Genomic DNA, 17142 nt, shown 5'->3' with positions numbered 1-17142 from the left:
CATACCATGTTTTAAGAAAATACAAACACAATTAGGATGATGTACACATGTAGGAGAAGAAACTTGACAGGGTCTAACATTCATTGTTTGATAGCTGGTCAGATTTTACTTAGCTGAGGCTCGAGCCTCATGTTTAAGAGGCTGACGTGGACAATGCTGATGATTAGTGATCAGTCATTTCGCATTGTAATGCTTTACAGTGTGGCAATATTATTGTTTTTCATAAGTAGATCCATAAGTAGTCAGGTGGAGTGTCTTTCTGTGGAATTAGGAATCTTTAAATGTGATTTTTCTCCCTTTTTAACTTTTGAGAGTTAACTAAATTTTAAAAAACTAGCTTTTTACTTGTAGTTGAGATCCATCTAAAAAATAAACAGGGAAACGTAGTATTCAGAACTATATAGAAAATGTCCAAATTTGACCACGCTGAAAATTTTATCATCATATGGTCATTATAATTGTTCATTCCACTCAGTTTTACAGTCCAGACAATAATCCTCAAGTTAGCATACCAGAACCACCCAAGCACATGCATGAACACATTCAAAATAATAAAATGCTTTTAAATAGTCTTGGAAAACATCCCAATATAAACTGCCTCTTGATGGGTCTGTAGAATGTGCAAATTATGTGGAGCAGAGACTCAATGAAAAGCAGCTGAACTTTTGGTCTGGACTACAAGTGACAAGAAAAAAAAGACAGAGCAAGATTTTGAGATCAAATTCCATGCCTATGCTAGCAGAAACAAGCAGCATACAATGACGTCATCAATATGTTAAGAGTCTAGTGAGAGAATGGAGAATGGGAGTGGATTATTTGAGACCTATTGTGATATCTTTCCTTTACACCTCCCTCCAGAGCCAAATCAATTAGCTGAAAAAGTCACCACATGCATCAAAAAGATCTCATCTGATTGCCAGAGAAGGAAGAATGAATCTGCTATTTGTGGAGAAAGTATATGTAGCATACATAGACTGCTGTGCAAAGTTTGCAAACTGCCTGCAGATAGCAGAGACAGTTATTTAACACTGTGAACAGGAATCTCCAAGCAGCTCATTGTCAGTTACTGGCTACTTTAAGGCATCTATAGGACCCATTCCATTGTTTTTAGAAAAAATCTGAGATCTCCGCAGTCAAAAAGCCTGTACTTTGTGATCCAAATAAGGGGCCTTTTATCCATGAAAGATCATACAAACTTTTATGACCATCGCTGTAATCAGCACCAGCCGTCAGATTCAGTGGCAGGTCCAGCAAACCCATATCTTACTTGGAATTCCTAAAAGAAAGAGGAGGATGAAGAATACAACGTATAATCATTGTTATGGTGATGTTTTTTATTAGGAGACATTTATTTAACATTTCATGGAAAGAGTCTGGGTTGTAAATGTTGAAGTTTCCCAGCTCAGATTAGTCTTGAAAAGAGGAGTTCACACTTTCTGGTTTCTTGGTAAATGACAGTCTGGGTTTTTTGAGAGAGCGAGAGAGAGCGAGCGAGAGAGAGAGAGAGAGAGAGAGAGAGAGAGAGAGAGAGAGAGAGAGAGAAGCTGGTGAGAGTATTACTGTTTATAGCAGCTATAATGTAATTGAGAAAAGAAACGAACTTGTCTCTCAGACGTTCAACAATATTAAAACTATCTAGAAACAGTTCAAATGTGTGATTTATCCTTCATTAATAAATGAACCTTTGCAATCTTTGGAAAATCGATGTAGTATAATTGGAATAACAGACTTTGAGAGGGATAGCAGCACTCCGCTTGTGTGTCGTGCCACATCACACCCCCCGGCGTACATTATTTTTGTGTGACAGCATGGTCTGTCGTTTGTTATTCCCAATAAATGTTACAGTAGTTCTTCTATTCATTTTCCATACCACGTATCCTACACAAGGTCTCAGGGGAGCCTGGAGCATATCCCAGGGAACTCAGGGTGCAAGGTCGGGGACACCCTGGACTAGGTTCAAACCTGCCACAGGGCACAATAACACACACATACACACTCACTCACTCACAGTGTTCACACACTATGGACAACTGTGTGATGCCAATCAGCCTACAACACTTTTGTCTTTGGGCCGTGACAGGAAACCCGAGTACCCGGAGGAAACCCGAGAACATGCAAACACCATGCACACAGCACAGAGGTGTGATTTGAACCTTGAACCCTGGAGGTGTGAAGCAAACGTGCCTTGGGGTCATATAAAATTCATCAAGTCTATTCAGGGTCGTTTGCCACAATACTTTTTGAACCCCCAGCCTAGCAACATATTATCATTCATGATTCATATACCGTTTTAATAGTTCTCCCTTATGCAAACTGTACACCAGCAAAGAAACTCTTTTGACTCAGGAGCAGTCAGAATTGTATTTCTGAATCCTCGACATGAACACTTCAACGCAGGGCGAGTCGTGTGCACGTGAACGTAGCATTTCCCGCCCCTCTTCGCGCCTCTAAATGCGGAAGTTGCTCTAAACTGCTTCCACCCGGTCAGAGTGATCCTCCACGCCAAACAACACACAGCAAATAATCCTCTTACGCAGTTTTACCAACCGGAGATTGAACCCATCGACATGCATATTAAAACAGGTGAGACCCTTATGTTCTTGGATACACGTTGCGGCCTGCTGTAGGTTGTTTTGTTTTAAACATTTAGCCACTGAATTGTTGTGAAGTTTTCGAGTCAACAACGCCCGAGTGTGACGAAACTTTCTTACGAAAGCGTGTGAGGACTGGAGCGTATATACACTCAGTTTATACTCTGTTAATTATCCAGTTCATTTTCTTTTTAATATCACTACATACATATAAATACTCGCCATGATTGCTACGCTTGTTACTCGAACTTTACCTACTGTGCTAGCAAGCTAGCGGGCTAGCTAGCCAGCCTTCGTAAATAATAAGCATATTAACACTTATACGCTACCACGCCACATTCAAGAACCTAAGTAGCTTGTATTTTAATCGATATTTTGTAAAGAAACAAAGCAGCAACACAATGTCGGGAGAACTTTCTTCAGCTAGTGCGGCCGCCTTTAACGACACTGGGAAATTTCTAGGTGAAGCTTACGCGCATGCGCAGAAATCCTGCGCGCCCTAAAACAACATGCAACATGAAAATAGGTCGTTTCCTAAATACTTCATTTTATATACGAGTTCAAACTCGGTTTCTAATGGAATCTGCTTAAATAAATAAATAGAAGTCCTTTTTGAAACCATGTTAAAAAGGGGTGGATTTGCGTATATACCCGGCACAGAAGGTTGTATTTAGTGATCTCGAGTTTGAATTGAAGTGAATATTGAATGGGCTGTGCTAAAGACTTAGCTACTTCTAAGCGCCATTTTAACTCGTACAGTGGGAATAGGTGAAGTTAATTTACTGTGAGACTACAGCTGACCTCGAGGCAACAAAACGAATCCTAATACTAAGCTTATCCTCAAATTATTAAGCTTCCACACGGTTGATATACAGTCAGATGCTGCGTTCAATAGCGGGTTGTGTGTTCAATAGCGGGTTGTGTGTTCAATAGCGGGTTGTGTGTTCAATAGCGGGTTGTGTGTTCAATAGCGGGTTGTGTGTTCAATAGCGGGTTGTGTGTTCAATAGCGGGTTGTGTGTTCAATAGCGGGTTGTGTGTTCAATAGCGGGTTGTGTGTTCAATAGCGGGTTGTGTGTTCAATAGCGGGTTGTGTGTTCAATAGCGGGTTGTGTGTTCAATAGCGGGTTGTGTGTTCAATAGCGGGTTGTGTGTTCAATAGCGGGTTGTGTGTTCAATAGCGGGGTTCAATAGCGGGTTGTGTGTTCAATAGCGGGGTTCAATAGCGGGTTGTGTGTTCAATAACGGGGTTCAATAGCGGGTTGTGTGTTCAATAGCGGGTTGTATTGGAGGTTCGACTACTTTAAGAACACAAGTGTAGTGCAGGTGTAAGAAAAGAGAGATGATGAGCACACATGTTCAAAACAAACGGGTATCTTGCTTTGCACAGTTAAGGAGTACAACTGCTGAGTAGGATCAAAATGTTGTGCACCCACAACATAAACTACACACACACAGTGTTCACTGGTACACCTTAGTGTCATTTTATTCCATCTGGATATTAGTGCCAGAACTTTTGTTCAGCTTACTGACATTGCTCCTCTTGGAGAAGCCATAGCAATAACTCCGCCATGCATCATGCTGGAGCTTGACTTCCTGTTCATTTATAGCCTGTCCATATATGGGCTGCCTGTCACATGCAGAATGATTGACAGGCAGCACTGTTTCCTCATTGGCTAATACAGCTGTAACATGTTGGAACTTTTGTTGTTGTTGCTGATTAATACCCATGGGTAGTAACAACTTTTTTTGATTTCTTTATTCTTTTAAAATAAATAAATCAATTCTCTATTCACACCCAGACATGAAGACAGTTGAGTCATAAAAACAGCATGTTTTCCTTACTGCATCATTTAAAAAAAATATTGGGCGAGAGGTTAGAATGTCAGCGGTTTAAGAAGGCAAGTGTTTTCTGTTTAATTTTTAACTGGCCCCTGTTTGTTGAACTGCGAAGCCTGTTTTGAAGTCATGAACCCTCCCCCACCGTGCAAGACTCGATGCTCTAAAACGAAACCAACAAAAGAAATCAATTGCATCTGTTTGTTCATCAGGTACCTGGGAGTCAAATAATGCCGTGTGCGAGGCGGACACGCTGTGTGACCCCGCTGTGCTCGTCTCTCCTCCGCAACCCGAGCCACACATCCGGAACCGGCGGCTCTCCCCTGGCTCTGGCAGCTGTGGCGGAGGTGGAGGTGGCTGTGCTGCCAGAGTGGACACCCTTCCCCCTCATCAGACGTCGACCAGCCCAAATCGTGAAGGATCTTCACATGGAACTGCTCTCGCACAACCCTTGAACAGGGAGCACAGGGTGCAGAACAGGGGCAGAGGTCCTCGGCGTGAGGGAGCCAGTCAAAAACTCCATAAATCCTCCCAGGCACAGAAAGAGAGGTGGATGGGAGAAACGTTGTCATCGCTCAGACCTCCTCCCGCTTTCCCGGTGAAGGACAGCCCTGCCAAGCTGCAGCCGACGGTCAGTTATGCCTCCAAAGTGAAGGCGGGAGGAAACAACGGGGGCGTTGCTGAAGAGCCACCTGGCATCGGGGCGCTTCTGCAGAATCAGTGGGGACTCAGCTTCATCACCGACAGTCCGGCGATGGAGAACTCCGCTTCGGTCGCCGAAGAGGTTACAGATCGGAGTCCACCTGTGACCGTTCATCACGGTTCTGGAAACTCTGCGGCTTTGCCGAACAAGTGCTTGAAGCAGCCTGAGGATTCTGCACAGCTGCTGCTCACCTGTCGCCATCTAATGGAAGCCGTGCGATATCATACGCAAGGTGTGTGTTTTAGTGAGGGTTTTTCCTCACTCACTCGAAATCCTGTTCGGCTTCATTTTATAACGCACGTTTAAAAATAGACAGTGTTTTTATTTTAGCCAGGTCGCTTCTGTTTACACGCTAGCTGAAAGCTAGAAACTGATCATTATCATTTGTGTAGCTGATTTCTCAAAAATACAAACTTTCTTCTTCTTCTTTTTTTTTTTTGTAGTATTACTAAATGGCCCGAGTTTAATGTTTCAAAATTGTCTAACCATACTATGTAGTTTTTTATATATATAATATAATAAAAAAATTCCTTTCTCTCTCTCTTTAGAATGGAGTGCAGTCTTCAGGAAACAAAAACAAGGTAAGACCTTTTACTTCTGCGCTTAAAAAAAAAAAACCCAAATTTGTACAAGAAAGGCTGGTCGATATGAATCTGACTCTAGTTTGCGTGCACGTGCGTTCCAGAGTCGGCGTACCGCCGCTGTTCTGTTTCCTTAGAGAACCTGCGAACAGGCTACCGTTCAAGTGGCGTCACTTTCTGTCAGCAAGAGGGGGAAATTAATCTTTAGCAATGTTTAATAAATTCAACCATGAGAACGATTTCAATACATTCTTCTTTTGTCAGAGATGTTCTTAAATGCTATCGGAAAGAGATAACTATAATATAAACTTTAAAAAAAAAAAAAAAAAAGTTGTATTCATTCCCCCTCTTATAATCCTCATAACCCTGCTCTTTTGGTGAACATCTGCTGGATAACTCGTGCTAGCGTACGCTGATGTTAAATTACCGAGCTCGGCGGAAACATCCCTGGACACTGTGGGAGTGTAATATCATGTAGAGACCCTTCAGTCGTTTTTATTTTTTTTACTCAAGCATAATGTTTTGTAATGCATTAAATCCTGTTATACATCACAGGAAAATATTGGTGTGTTAACCTCACTTTGTTTTTAAACCCTGTGAATGAGGTGTGGGGTGTTTTTTTTTTTTTTTTTTTTTTAATATATAAACAAAACATTTTTTGTCTTTTCAGATCCCGTGAAGGTCGTCTGGTACACAGACTCGTCATAGCAGCTCGCACGGCACACTTGGGCTAATTCACCCTCATACACTCGTACAACACACACACACCTTCATACTCTCTCTAGCACACTTGCATTCACACACACACACACACATACACACCCTACTCTTTGCACTCATCTTCACCCCGAATTCCCCCTCCCCATGTGAAGAAAGAAACGTCTCCGATGCATGGATGCCTTAAAACTTAACGTGTGGTGTGGAGACACATCATCTTCCACACATCTTTTATTTTATCATGGTGGAGAACACTGTTTACTTTTTATAAAATATCTTTATAAAGATCCGGGAATTTTATTGTAAGGGGCAAAAATTTTACTTTACCGTAGCTTTTCAGCCCCAGCGTTTTCCTCTTTCTCCCCCGCTTCATAAAGTGCGCCTGTACTCACAGCGAAGACCTCCATCTCTCCGGAACCGGCGTCATTTTATAACTTTTTTTTTTTTTTTTTGTGCGTTTACATCCCAAACCTATCGTGCGTATGCCTTTACATGGGCACAGCTGGCACATCAGTCCTCCTAATTTCCGTTCTCAGTGCTGTTTTTAAAGTCTTTCCACCCTAACATGAATGTAAAATGTACAATAGAGATCTTTTTAAAGGGGCACTGGAAGAGATTTAAGTGAAGTGTTAAAATAACAGAATAAAAGCAAAGTATAAAACCATTGTCTATATTTTTTATTATTACTAAATGCAGACAAATGTACTTACCGAAAAACAAGTGGGGGAACTCAGGTTATCTTGCTACCTTTTTTGGTTTTGAACCTTGTTTTACTAAAATTTTATTAAAATTGTTTACAGTTACTTCAATTTTCAAATTTCCGGTTATTTTATTTTTTTTTTCCCTCCCCGAGTAGATCGGTGTTGAAGTTGGCATTTTAAGTGAGTAGTCACCTTTTTAAGCAAAGAAATAAAAAAAAAAAAAAGAAACCTTTTTATTAAATATAGAAGTGATGTGTCCTGTACATGGCTCTGTAATCTCTAATATGTGTATTGTTAAAGCTACTGGATGTAAGAGTATTATTATTATTATTATTATTATTATTATTATTATTTTATTTTTTAGAAATACTAGAACCCGGTGTCTAGGCTTGTCTTGGCTTTTTTACAGCTTAACTTCTCCAGTGTCACTTTACATTTCTCCACATACGGTCGTTGAATCATGGGTTAATTTCTGTTCTGTAATGTTTTGCTGTATGTGAGATGTTCTCAAGTGTATCTGTTTTAGATACTGAATCCAAAAAAAAAATATCGATGAGTAACTACAATCTTCGAAGCAACAAGGTTTCCCTAAGGTCTAAAGTGGCGTACGATCCAACCACAACTCTAAAAATGTTTTGATTTGGTTATTTGTTGATGACTTAATAGGGAAGAAAATAAACTCAGGAACTACATGTGCGTGTTGTCTTGATGTCCGTCATGCCTTCGAAATGGATTACTCTGCACGCTTTCTTTCTACCGACGTATTTTTAAAGAGAAAAACGCCCCTCAACGCTGGTGAGCCTCGCGGTTCAGTGTGTACTGAAATGCTTTTCTGCTCGTCCATGGGTGTAAAGAGTGGTTATTTCGGTAACCATCTGTCTCAGCTCTTTCTGAAATGCTCAAATTACCTTCTCTGGTGGTTTGTCACACCCACACCTTCCCCTATTCTGATGTTTGATGTGAACGTTAATAGAAGCTCTTGACTGGTATCTGATTTTGGTTTTGCACAAAACCACACATCTTGATCGCTTGATGAGGTTCGAGAATAGAGAACAAGCAATCTAAGACACTCCTCAATGTGTAATCTCTGCAGAGCCTCCAGGGTCCTCTCTTGTTCAGCTCGCCTCATGGGTGGGCATTCAGTGAGGGTTAGAGCTGGGGACTAGGATGGCCAAACCTTTATTGTCTGGTTCTCCACACCATTCTTGGAGCACTGTCCGGAAAGATCCAACCATGCCCAGGTTGTAGTCTTGGCGTTTCATTAGAAATGTTCCGGTACATCATTGAGTCCATGCGTACGAATACCGGGCCTCATTGATCGATCTCTAAAGAATTTTCACCAGATTTACTAGTTCCAATAACACTGATTTTCTTTATACTCGCCAACAAAGTCCAAAGAATGTTCCAAAGAACTGCTAGTTTTATTTGTATTAATTGATGGCAGTGTTTGCTCGCTTACTTTATTGTTCACATTCTTTAATTAATGCCAAAACAACTGGTTTTACTCAAATGTTCTCGATGGTACTCTTAGTCTCTGACCTAGTGGACTAGCCTGGGAATGAGGCGTTGACGATGGAGACTACAAAGCACTTCCCTAAGCTGGCCCGGATAAGGTCATCTTCTAAATGCTGGAAATGTAATAAAAACAAGCCCTTTAAACTCGAGTATTCCAAATATAAAAGTACAGTAAACCATGTAAACTGTATGGTTTTGTAAGTTATTAGTTTTCTTATGTGTAAATTTGCACACACTCGGGAGCAGGTTACGGATGTTTTTCTGGATTTTCATGAATACCAAATTTCTCGCGTAAGCGTGTGTACAAGCGATTTATGAATAAATCCGTCCGTATCTGGCTTGATAAATGAGGCCCGAGGTTCCCGAGGTCTTTGTGTTTAAAAAAAAAAAAAAAAAAAAAAACCAGCAGCACAACATGTCATTAACCATACTTAACATACTTGAGTGTTTGTTGTCAGAGAGGTATATTTTTGTCTCATCTGACCAGAGAACCCAAATACACTTGCATATCCTCTTGTAGGTGTGTTCATGTGTGTATTATCTGATCTTCACTATGTCGATGAGTGACTAAGGGAATTTGGCCTGTGTGACCTCATGTTTACGCACCTCTGAAAACACAAGGAAAGGATGGTTGCTTGAGAATCTGTAAAACACTTAAGTGAACTTGAAAAACTTAAATAGAAATAAATGTTTTCCTTTTTTTATTCGAAAAGTTTCTTATAATAATCTGACTTCAATTAAAAGTTTGCGAGATTAAGCTAAATAATCAGTCCTTACAAGTTTTTGTACAGTTTTTTTAGTATTATTATTATTGTTGTGGCCAAAAACGCTTGATTTTGTTACAGGTTTTTTTTTTTTTTTGCAGAAATCTACTTAAATTGGCAAAATTGCTTTCACAGTGATGTTGGTAAATGAGTGCTTTTTGTTGTACTCATGTTCGACACGTGAATCGAAGAGAGGTTTGGCTGAATGCGTGTCGTGATGGTGTCACATGACGCGTCTCAGCCCAAATCTGCAGAAAAATTGCAAGCTCCTCTGAATATTGCGGAGTTGCGTTCATTTCTGCGATCGCAAAAATCGTGGAAGGACTGAATAACCACGCAAACATTTTGTCCCCAGAACCAGACATATAAACAGGTACATTTCACCTGCATTCAACAGAACGAGAGAGAAAAAAAGCCGCACTTGTACCAGATTTGAAAAGATTTCAGCTTTGGGGGGTGGGGGGATGGGAAACAGTAGTATTGAGACACTACATTGTTCTACTGCTCATCCCCACGTGCAAATAACAGCATTAAAGATCGGCATTTTTGCAGCTGATGATTTAAACCAATACACAACAAAACAATCCTGTGACAAACTGATGTGTTATCAATGTTTCAATTATTTTACAGCAGTTATGTGGCAGTTAAAGAAGTGGGAGGTGAAAGAATTGAAGTGAAACCTTCTCTCTCTGACGCCAAAATAGACACATGGCTTAATCTCTCCAAGTAACTTCTACTTCATCTGTCCTATACCTGATAGAAAAAACAAACAATAAAATACAGCTTTACTGAACAATTCAGAATAACAAGGTTGCCTTAAGGGTTAAACTCAGCGTTATGTACTATGACTTATACAGTATATTCAATCATCTGTCATTTAAATGAAGTTCATATGACTCTACTCTTACCTTTGTGTGATCCAGGAATCGGACAGCTCTGTCACCTGACCCATGCGGAACATTTCCCAGCCCGCTTGTGCGATCATTGCTCCGTTGTCAATGCAGAACCTTGCAACCAAGTCAAGGGTTTAAAGCATGCAGTGTGCACACGGTGCTGCTAAAGTAGTGTGGCTTACACGCATTACAAAATGTAAAACACATCCGCTATGTCACCTCTCGTCCGTGGCGAAGAGATGAGCTCCTCTCTCCTCACACATGACGCCCATCATCTCCTGCAGACGGAGGTTACCTACGTGAGGAAGCACGGAGCAACTCGGTTACTGAATCAATAAGAGCAAAAGAGCGTGTGACATCATCGCTGCGATGTGTAAATATGAATGGAAATGGGTCGCTCACAGCCTACTCCTCCCACGATAAGGACCTCTTGGGAGCCACAGTGAGCCATGGCACGTTCCGTGATCTCCACCAGCATAGAGAAGAGTGTCTCCTGCAGATCAGAGAGAGTTCTGCCGGGTCAAATAAACACAGCCAGAAAGATCACGTGTTTACATCAGGAAGAGGAATTCAGTCCTTGCCTGAAGGGAAAAGCACAGGTCCTCTGCTGTGCACTGCCCAGAACTCAACATCTTGTGTGCCATCTCCTAGATTTTAAACGGCAAATCAATAGACAAATACTTTCATTTAAAAAAAACATACACATAGAGGCGTAGTCAGGAATTATATTCAGATCACCACATGGTCTGTACAATTATATAGATTTTTATAGTACCATTTAATCGGCACAGATAACTGATTGCTGGAATTATCGTTTATTGGCAAAAATCCACACCAATAGTGTTTCCCGGCTGAGAGGAGTCTGTCATTATACAGTACGAGAGCGGCCTCTAGAGGCGAAATAAAAACTACCACTGACTCATTTTGTTGTGTTATTGGAAGTGTTTTTTGATTCATTTTGGATTTCTCTATTTTTATGTTATTTAGAGTGATACTTTTTGGTTCAGTTTGGATATATATCTTTTATTTACTTGACTATTTGAATCACTGTGTATATCCTTGCCTGTTCTCTTGATAGGCGCCAATGATTCTAGAGATTACACTTGCACAGCCTGAAACTGTAAAAATGATTGTGGTCAGGCCAAGACTTCTTCAGATGGATAAATACATAAAAGTCCCCACAGTCACTGATTATTCTGCTGAATAGCTATATGGGGGTATAATACGGGCGGCTGTGGCTCAGGTGGTAGAGCAGGTTGTCCACTAATCGTAGGGTTGGCGGTCCGATTCCCGGCTCACGTGACTCCACGTTCCGAAGTGTCCTTGTACAATGAACCCCAAGTTGCTCCTGATGGCAAGCTAGCACCTTGCATTGCAGCTCTGCTACCACTGGTGTGTGCATGTTTTGTAGAACCGCTAAGGATAAAAAAGCGCTATATAAGTGCAGACCATTTACCATTAATTAAATACTGATGAAGTTACCTCGATGTATGATAAAATCCCAGAGAAAGAAACGTCCATTCCCTTCACTGTGTATGGAAGCTCTATGTACTGCTTGCCCCTTAAAAACCAAACACAAACAGGTCAATAAATCAAAACATAGACGTGACCAATAATAGTGCTAATATAAGCAATATATTATGTAGAGAATACTACACAACAGAGAGTAATAATATTGTCCATTAACGACACACGTCCTGAAGTGTTTTATTCCACTTATACCAATTTACCAACATTTTTATTTATTTATTAAAGAACAAGTTCTTATCATCACTTAGATTTGGTCATTTACCAAGAAAACCGCAAAGCCTTCTGTCCTGAAGACTTTCCCATGTCGGAAAACTTAAAAGTTAAAGCTTTACCACTGACTGTTACCACTGACACCGGAGACTCCTTCCATAAATGATAAATAAACGTCTCCTCACAGAAATGTTCACCATGTCGACTATTATCAATCAACAATGTTTTTAAAAAATCTGTTTGTCTAAGCATCTGCAACACACGTCCCTGTGTTAACTGGAAATCATTTTTGAAATGATAACTTATTAAAACGAGAGCATTAATATAAACCTGTAATTGGACGTACAGCTGTAATCACTGTCAGAGCTGCTGGTATAGAAAACAAATGAACATCTCCCGACCAATCAGATTTGAGCATTCAACAGCCGGTTATATAATGAATTAGGTACTGTATAATTAGTGCTGTTTATATATTTAGAAATAGTTATACATTTTTTATAGAACTCCTCCGTGCGTAATATGCTATCTGCTTGACACAACACATTCATACTGATTTGATACACCACGGCACTGTTTACATGTTTGTTTTTTTAATCTCTTGGTTTTCTTTATGTCAGTCAAAATATATTTTTTTTTACCTTGAATGTAATTGAAACTGATTAGGAGTGCCGCATGATGAGCATGCTAAAATGGAAAATACAGTCCTAGCTGAAACTATCTGAAACCATCAGTAGTTTTTTGTTGTTTTCTTCCTTGGTCGACCCATTCGGTGTCTGTTGCTCAGGACACCTGTGGTTTCTTTCTTTATCATGGCATTCCAAATTGTTATATTAGCTATGCCCAATGTCTCCGATAGATTTCCTCTTTTCTCAGCTTCAAAACGGCTTGCTTTTCTCCCATAGACAGCTCTCTGATCTTCTTGTTGGTTTATCCTTTTTAACAACATGCGCAGTCTTCACAGGTGAAACTGAAGGCTCAAACCAAGAGTAGATGTTCAGAGCTATTTATTGTTTAAACATTCAATCTAACAAGACACGCCTGGGTCAGAAGAAACACCAGTCAGTCACATGTTCCACTATTTTTGTTCGCCTACAAATTGGGTGTTCTGACACAAAATGTGTTGTTTAACACGTCCACATATAAATATCAGGAAATAAAAGCTGAAATTCTAAACTCACCTTTCATATTCACGTTTTGATCGCAGACCCAAATGTCTTTAATATACAGCGAAAAAAATAGAATTGGCCTTGATGTTCCAATAATTTCAGAGGGGACTGTATATCATTGTCCCACACCAAGAACAATGTTTGTTCATTCATTTTCCGAAACTGCTTTATCTTGGTCATGGTTGTGGTGGATCCGGAGTCTCTCACAGGAACACTCAGCATGAGGTGAGAATACACCCTGGATGTGACGCCAGTCCATCACACTTTCACAGACTCATTCACACTTGGGGGCAATTCACTGTAGCCAATCCATGTTTTTGGGAGGAGGGAGGTGGGGAGAAAATGGAAAACTCCACACAGACAGCAACCCGAGCTCATCATCGAACCAGATACCCTGCTGCTCTGAGGCAGCTACCCGCTGCTCCACTATTCTGTGCCAAAAATTGTATTAGTAATTCAACAAATGTGTAAAAAAAAACATGAAAAAACATCTACAGTCAGTTAAAAATGATATATTGGTTTCTTTCTGGATCCATAAAGGGTTCTTGCCAGCTGATCAGCTAAGACACAACTACAAGATGTTTTCAACAATGCTTTTTTCAGCAATGACTATTACATTACAAAAACAGGTGGTTAGCATGTTTGCCTGGCACCTCCAGGGTTAGGGAATCCCGCCTCTGCTCCTGTTCTGTGTACGTGGAGCTTACATGTTCTCCCCGTGCTACAGGGTTTCCTCCGAGTACTCCGGTTTCCTCCTCCAGTACAAAGACATTTGTCATAGGCTGATTGGCATTTCCAAATGGTCTGTAATGTGTGAACGTGTGTGCGACTGTGCCCTTTGATGGGCTGACCCCTGCCTCGTGCTCCGAGTTCCCTGGGATACGCTCCAGCGGTAAGGAAAATGGATGGTTGGATTACGAAACAATGAAAAGTGACCATCATCCATCCATCCATCCATCTTCTATACCGCTTATCCTTTTCTTCAGGGTCACGGAGAACCTGGAGCCTATCCCAGGGAGCATGGGGCACAAGGCGGGGTAAGTGACCATAATACGCTTCAATATCTACACTTACTTCTTTGCCATTTGTTCAATGTTGTAGCCAGGACTGGGGTCATTTGATATCTGTGTGTGGGGGAAGGGAATGTAAATAACTGTACAATAATGTATAAATACCTTCGAATGAAGGAAAAACATTTTTTTTTTTTTTAAATGCTGACCTTGATGACTCTGGCAAACCGATCCAAGCAGTTTCCCACAGCAATGTCTATTGTTTCTCCAAAAATTCTGTATCGTCTTTCAGAGTAAGCGATCACCTAGGACAAAACGTAAACTTTACATTTTTAATAAGCCAGTATGTACCGCAAGTACGGCCATAATCACTCTGCTGTTTTTATCTACAATTAATAAGAAGAAATGTATATGAATGTAGCAGGGCAATGTATAACTCCCACCTGAGTATTACCACCACTGACATACAGTACAGTGGGGTTGTTAGCACCCGTGATCAGGCGGCCCATTTCAATGTGCCCGATGCAGTGATTCACTCCCACTAACGGCTTTCCCCAAAGCTGTGCAACTGTCCTGGCCACCAAAGCCACAGTGAGCAGAGGGGCGCCCATCCCCGGCCCTGGACATGTAATCATGTAACACAAATGAGGATAGGTGTGGACATGTAGTGTCTAAAATGACAGTTCCTAAAGATTTTAGACAATTACCTTTGGTGTACGCTACACAGTCAATATCTGCAGGTTTTAATCCAGCTTCATCTAGTGCTTCTCGGAGGACAGTTAGGATAACACCACGATGGTGTTTGGCTGTTTCTCTCGGTAGGAAACCTAGGAGGACGTTAGTTCAGAATCGATCACTATTTCTGTTCACAGAACAATCAGTCGTTTTTTAACTGAATTCTCAACTGAAGACACTGAACAGTTTTCTTCATCCTTTTCTATGTACAATATACTGTGTAATGATATTTGGTATAGACAATATTGTTATTGTTGAAAATATCACGGCTTCCTCTTAATTCTAATGACAATTTTATAATCGAATATTGTGACAATACTGTATACTTGTATAAACTGTTGGGTAATTATTGTAATATAGAAATTTAATCCTGGCACGTGCTTATTGACGACTGTGAAAACCATGCCAATTTATCTACCTTGGCCAGGTGGCGTAATATAGGTGCGCCTAGGGTTTGACAACACTTCCCCGTCCCTTACGATCCCGATGCCGATCTTATTGGCGCTGCCCTCAAAACCGATAACCACCGTCATGGCTCCTGTTAAAACAGAATCTTTAAAAAAAGATGACAAAGATTACAAATATAACACCAATTATAACATCACGCCTTTACTGTAGGGCTATACAGCTCGATGTTTATAGGTGGGGCAGATTATCTAAGCTCAAACCTGTTCAAGCATGATACTAACTCCATGAAGACATGGTGTGTGAAGGTTGGAGTGGAAGAACTCGAGTGTCCTGCATAGAGCCCTGACCTCATCCCCACTGAGCACCTTTGGGATGAACTGGAACACCGACTGCACCCCAGACCTCCTCAGTACCTGATCTCACTAATACTCTCGTAGCTGAATGATCACAAATCCCCACAGTCACGCTCCAAAATCTAGTGGAAAGCCTTCCCAGAAGAGTGGATCTTATAATAACAGCAAACACAAGGGGACTAAATCTGGAATGGGATGTTCAACAAACACATATGGGTGATAAGGTGTCCACAAACGTTTTGGCCATATAGTGTATCTCCATAAATGAAGTATGTGTCATATAATAATGAGTGACTCTTCAGGAAATGTTTATTAAAATGATAATATGAAACCCTTGTCCAAACCCTCACCGTTTTACATGAAAGCTTTGCATATGATAAGAAACTAACTGCAGCACATTCATACTGGGGCTGGGAGTCGACTTTACACACACATTTTGATTCCGCTCAGTTTCGAGGACCCCAGATGTAAACAGGGAGACTTTGCTGTCTGACTAGACCAGCGCCATTTTTCAGTCAATGTTTTATCAGAAATTGAAAAATGATTGCGTGGAAAATAGAGGTCGACCGATTTGACGATTAATCGGCACCGATAACTGATTAACAGAACTGTTGGTTATCGGCAAAAATCCACACCGATAGTTTTCCCTGGTTGTGAGAGCAACTGAGAAGAGTCCGCTGTCGTTATACAGTACAAGACGCGGCCTCTTTTGAAACTGAACCTTTTTGGTTCAGTTTGGATGTATATCTTTATTTACATTAATATACATTAATATTTATTTCATTTTTTTTTTAAAAAGGACAGTAAATTTTCATGGTACATTCAATACAGTTTATTTGTGTAACAAAGTTCAGCAATTCACTTTGAGTGTTATGTTTTCATTCAGTTTCAATTAAGAAAAAAACTAAAACTATCTGTTGATTAATCGGTTATCGACAGGTAGCACCCGTCTTAGTTATCGGTATCGATAAAATACACTATCGATCCACCTCTCGGAGGACTGGAGCGAATCACAGCACCTGGAGTCGGAATCGGAGTCGTTTACTGTATTCAGGAGTCGAATAGCCATTACTTAGACAGTAATTTGCAGCCTCTACAAACCCAAATAAACAGGCAGTCTGTTCGCCTCGAACACGACAACATTTTAACACATCACACGACATGGCTAAATGCTATAAAACATAACTATATGTGTGTCGTGATTAAAAATAAATAAATAAATAGGTTATCCAGATTTACCTATTTGTCTCCACACTACTAGCAGCCTCTTCTAACCGCTTCCTTCAGGACCAGGGCAATATTTATAGGTGTCCGTCTGGTTTCTGGAACAAAAATAAAATGTTACTCAGGTTCAATCAAGTGCTCCAGACAATAATACATAATCGGTTTATATTATTTAGAAGAGATTGATATGTCTACTGAAGAAT

At 40.5% G+C, this 17142-nt stretch overlaps 2 protein-coding genes across 3 annotated transcripts; one reads left to right on the top strand and one right to left on the bottom strand.

Moving 5' to 3' along the window:
- The first annotated feature begins 2434 nt into the window (after positions 1 to 2434).
- On the top strand, positions 2435 to 7823 carry si:ch211-214j24.10 (uncharacterized protein LOC558894 homolog). Its single transcript, XM_017494285.2, has 4 exons — positions 2435 to 2583; positions 4642 to 5364; positions 5681 to 5713; positions 6384 to 7823. Exons 1-4 carry the CDS (start codon positions 2568 to 2570, stop codon positions 6419 to 6421), a joined length of 810 nt encoding a protein of 269 aa, XP_017349774.1. The 5' UTR covers positions 2435 to 2567; the 3' UTR covers positions 6422 to 7823.
- A 1511-nt stretch (positions 7824 to 9334) lies between these two features.
- osgep (O-sialoglycoprotein endopeptidase) lies at positions 9335 to 17037 on the bottom strand. 2 transcript variants are annotated; one of them, XM_017493653.3, is made up of 12 exons: positions 16955 to 17037; positions 15373 to 15492; positions 14927 to 15046; positions 14663 to 14838; positions 14429 to 14524; positions 14284 to 14333; positions 11786 to 11864; positions 10885 to 10950; positions 10706 to 10796; positions 10523 to 10598; positions 10319 to 10417; positions 9335 to 10163 (listed from the first exon to the last, which is right to left on the bottom strand). In XM_017493653.3, the coding sequence occupies exons 2-12, from the start codon at positions 15485 to 15487 to the stop codon at positions 10124 to 10126; spliced, it is 1008 nt and encodes a 335-aa protein (XP_017349142.1). In that variant the 5' UTR covers positions 15488 to 15492; positions 16955 to 17037; the 3' UTR covers positions 9335 to 10123.
- Between the last annotated feature and the right edge of the window lie 105 nt (positions 17038 to 17142).

The sequence above is a fragment of the Ictalurus punctatus genome, chromosome 19 (genome assembly GCF_001660625.3).
Source record: "Ictalurus punctatus breed USDA103 chromosome 19, Coco_2.0, whole genome shotgun sequence".
Classification (NCBI taxonomy): Eukaryota; Metazoa; Chordata; class Actinopteri; order Siluriformes; family Ictaluridae; genus Ictalurus; species Ictalurus punctatus.
The sequence above is the reverse complement of the archived record's forward strand: the minus strand, read 5'-3'. Positions and strand labels throughout refer to the sequence as shown.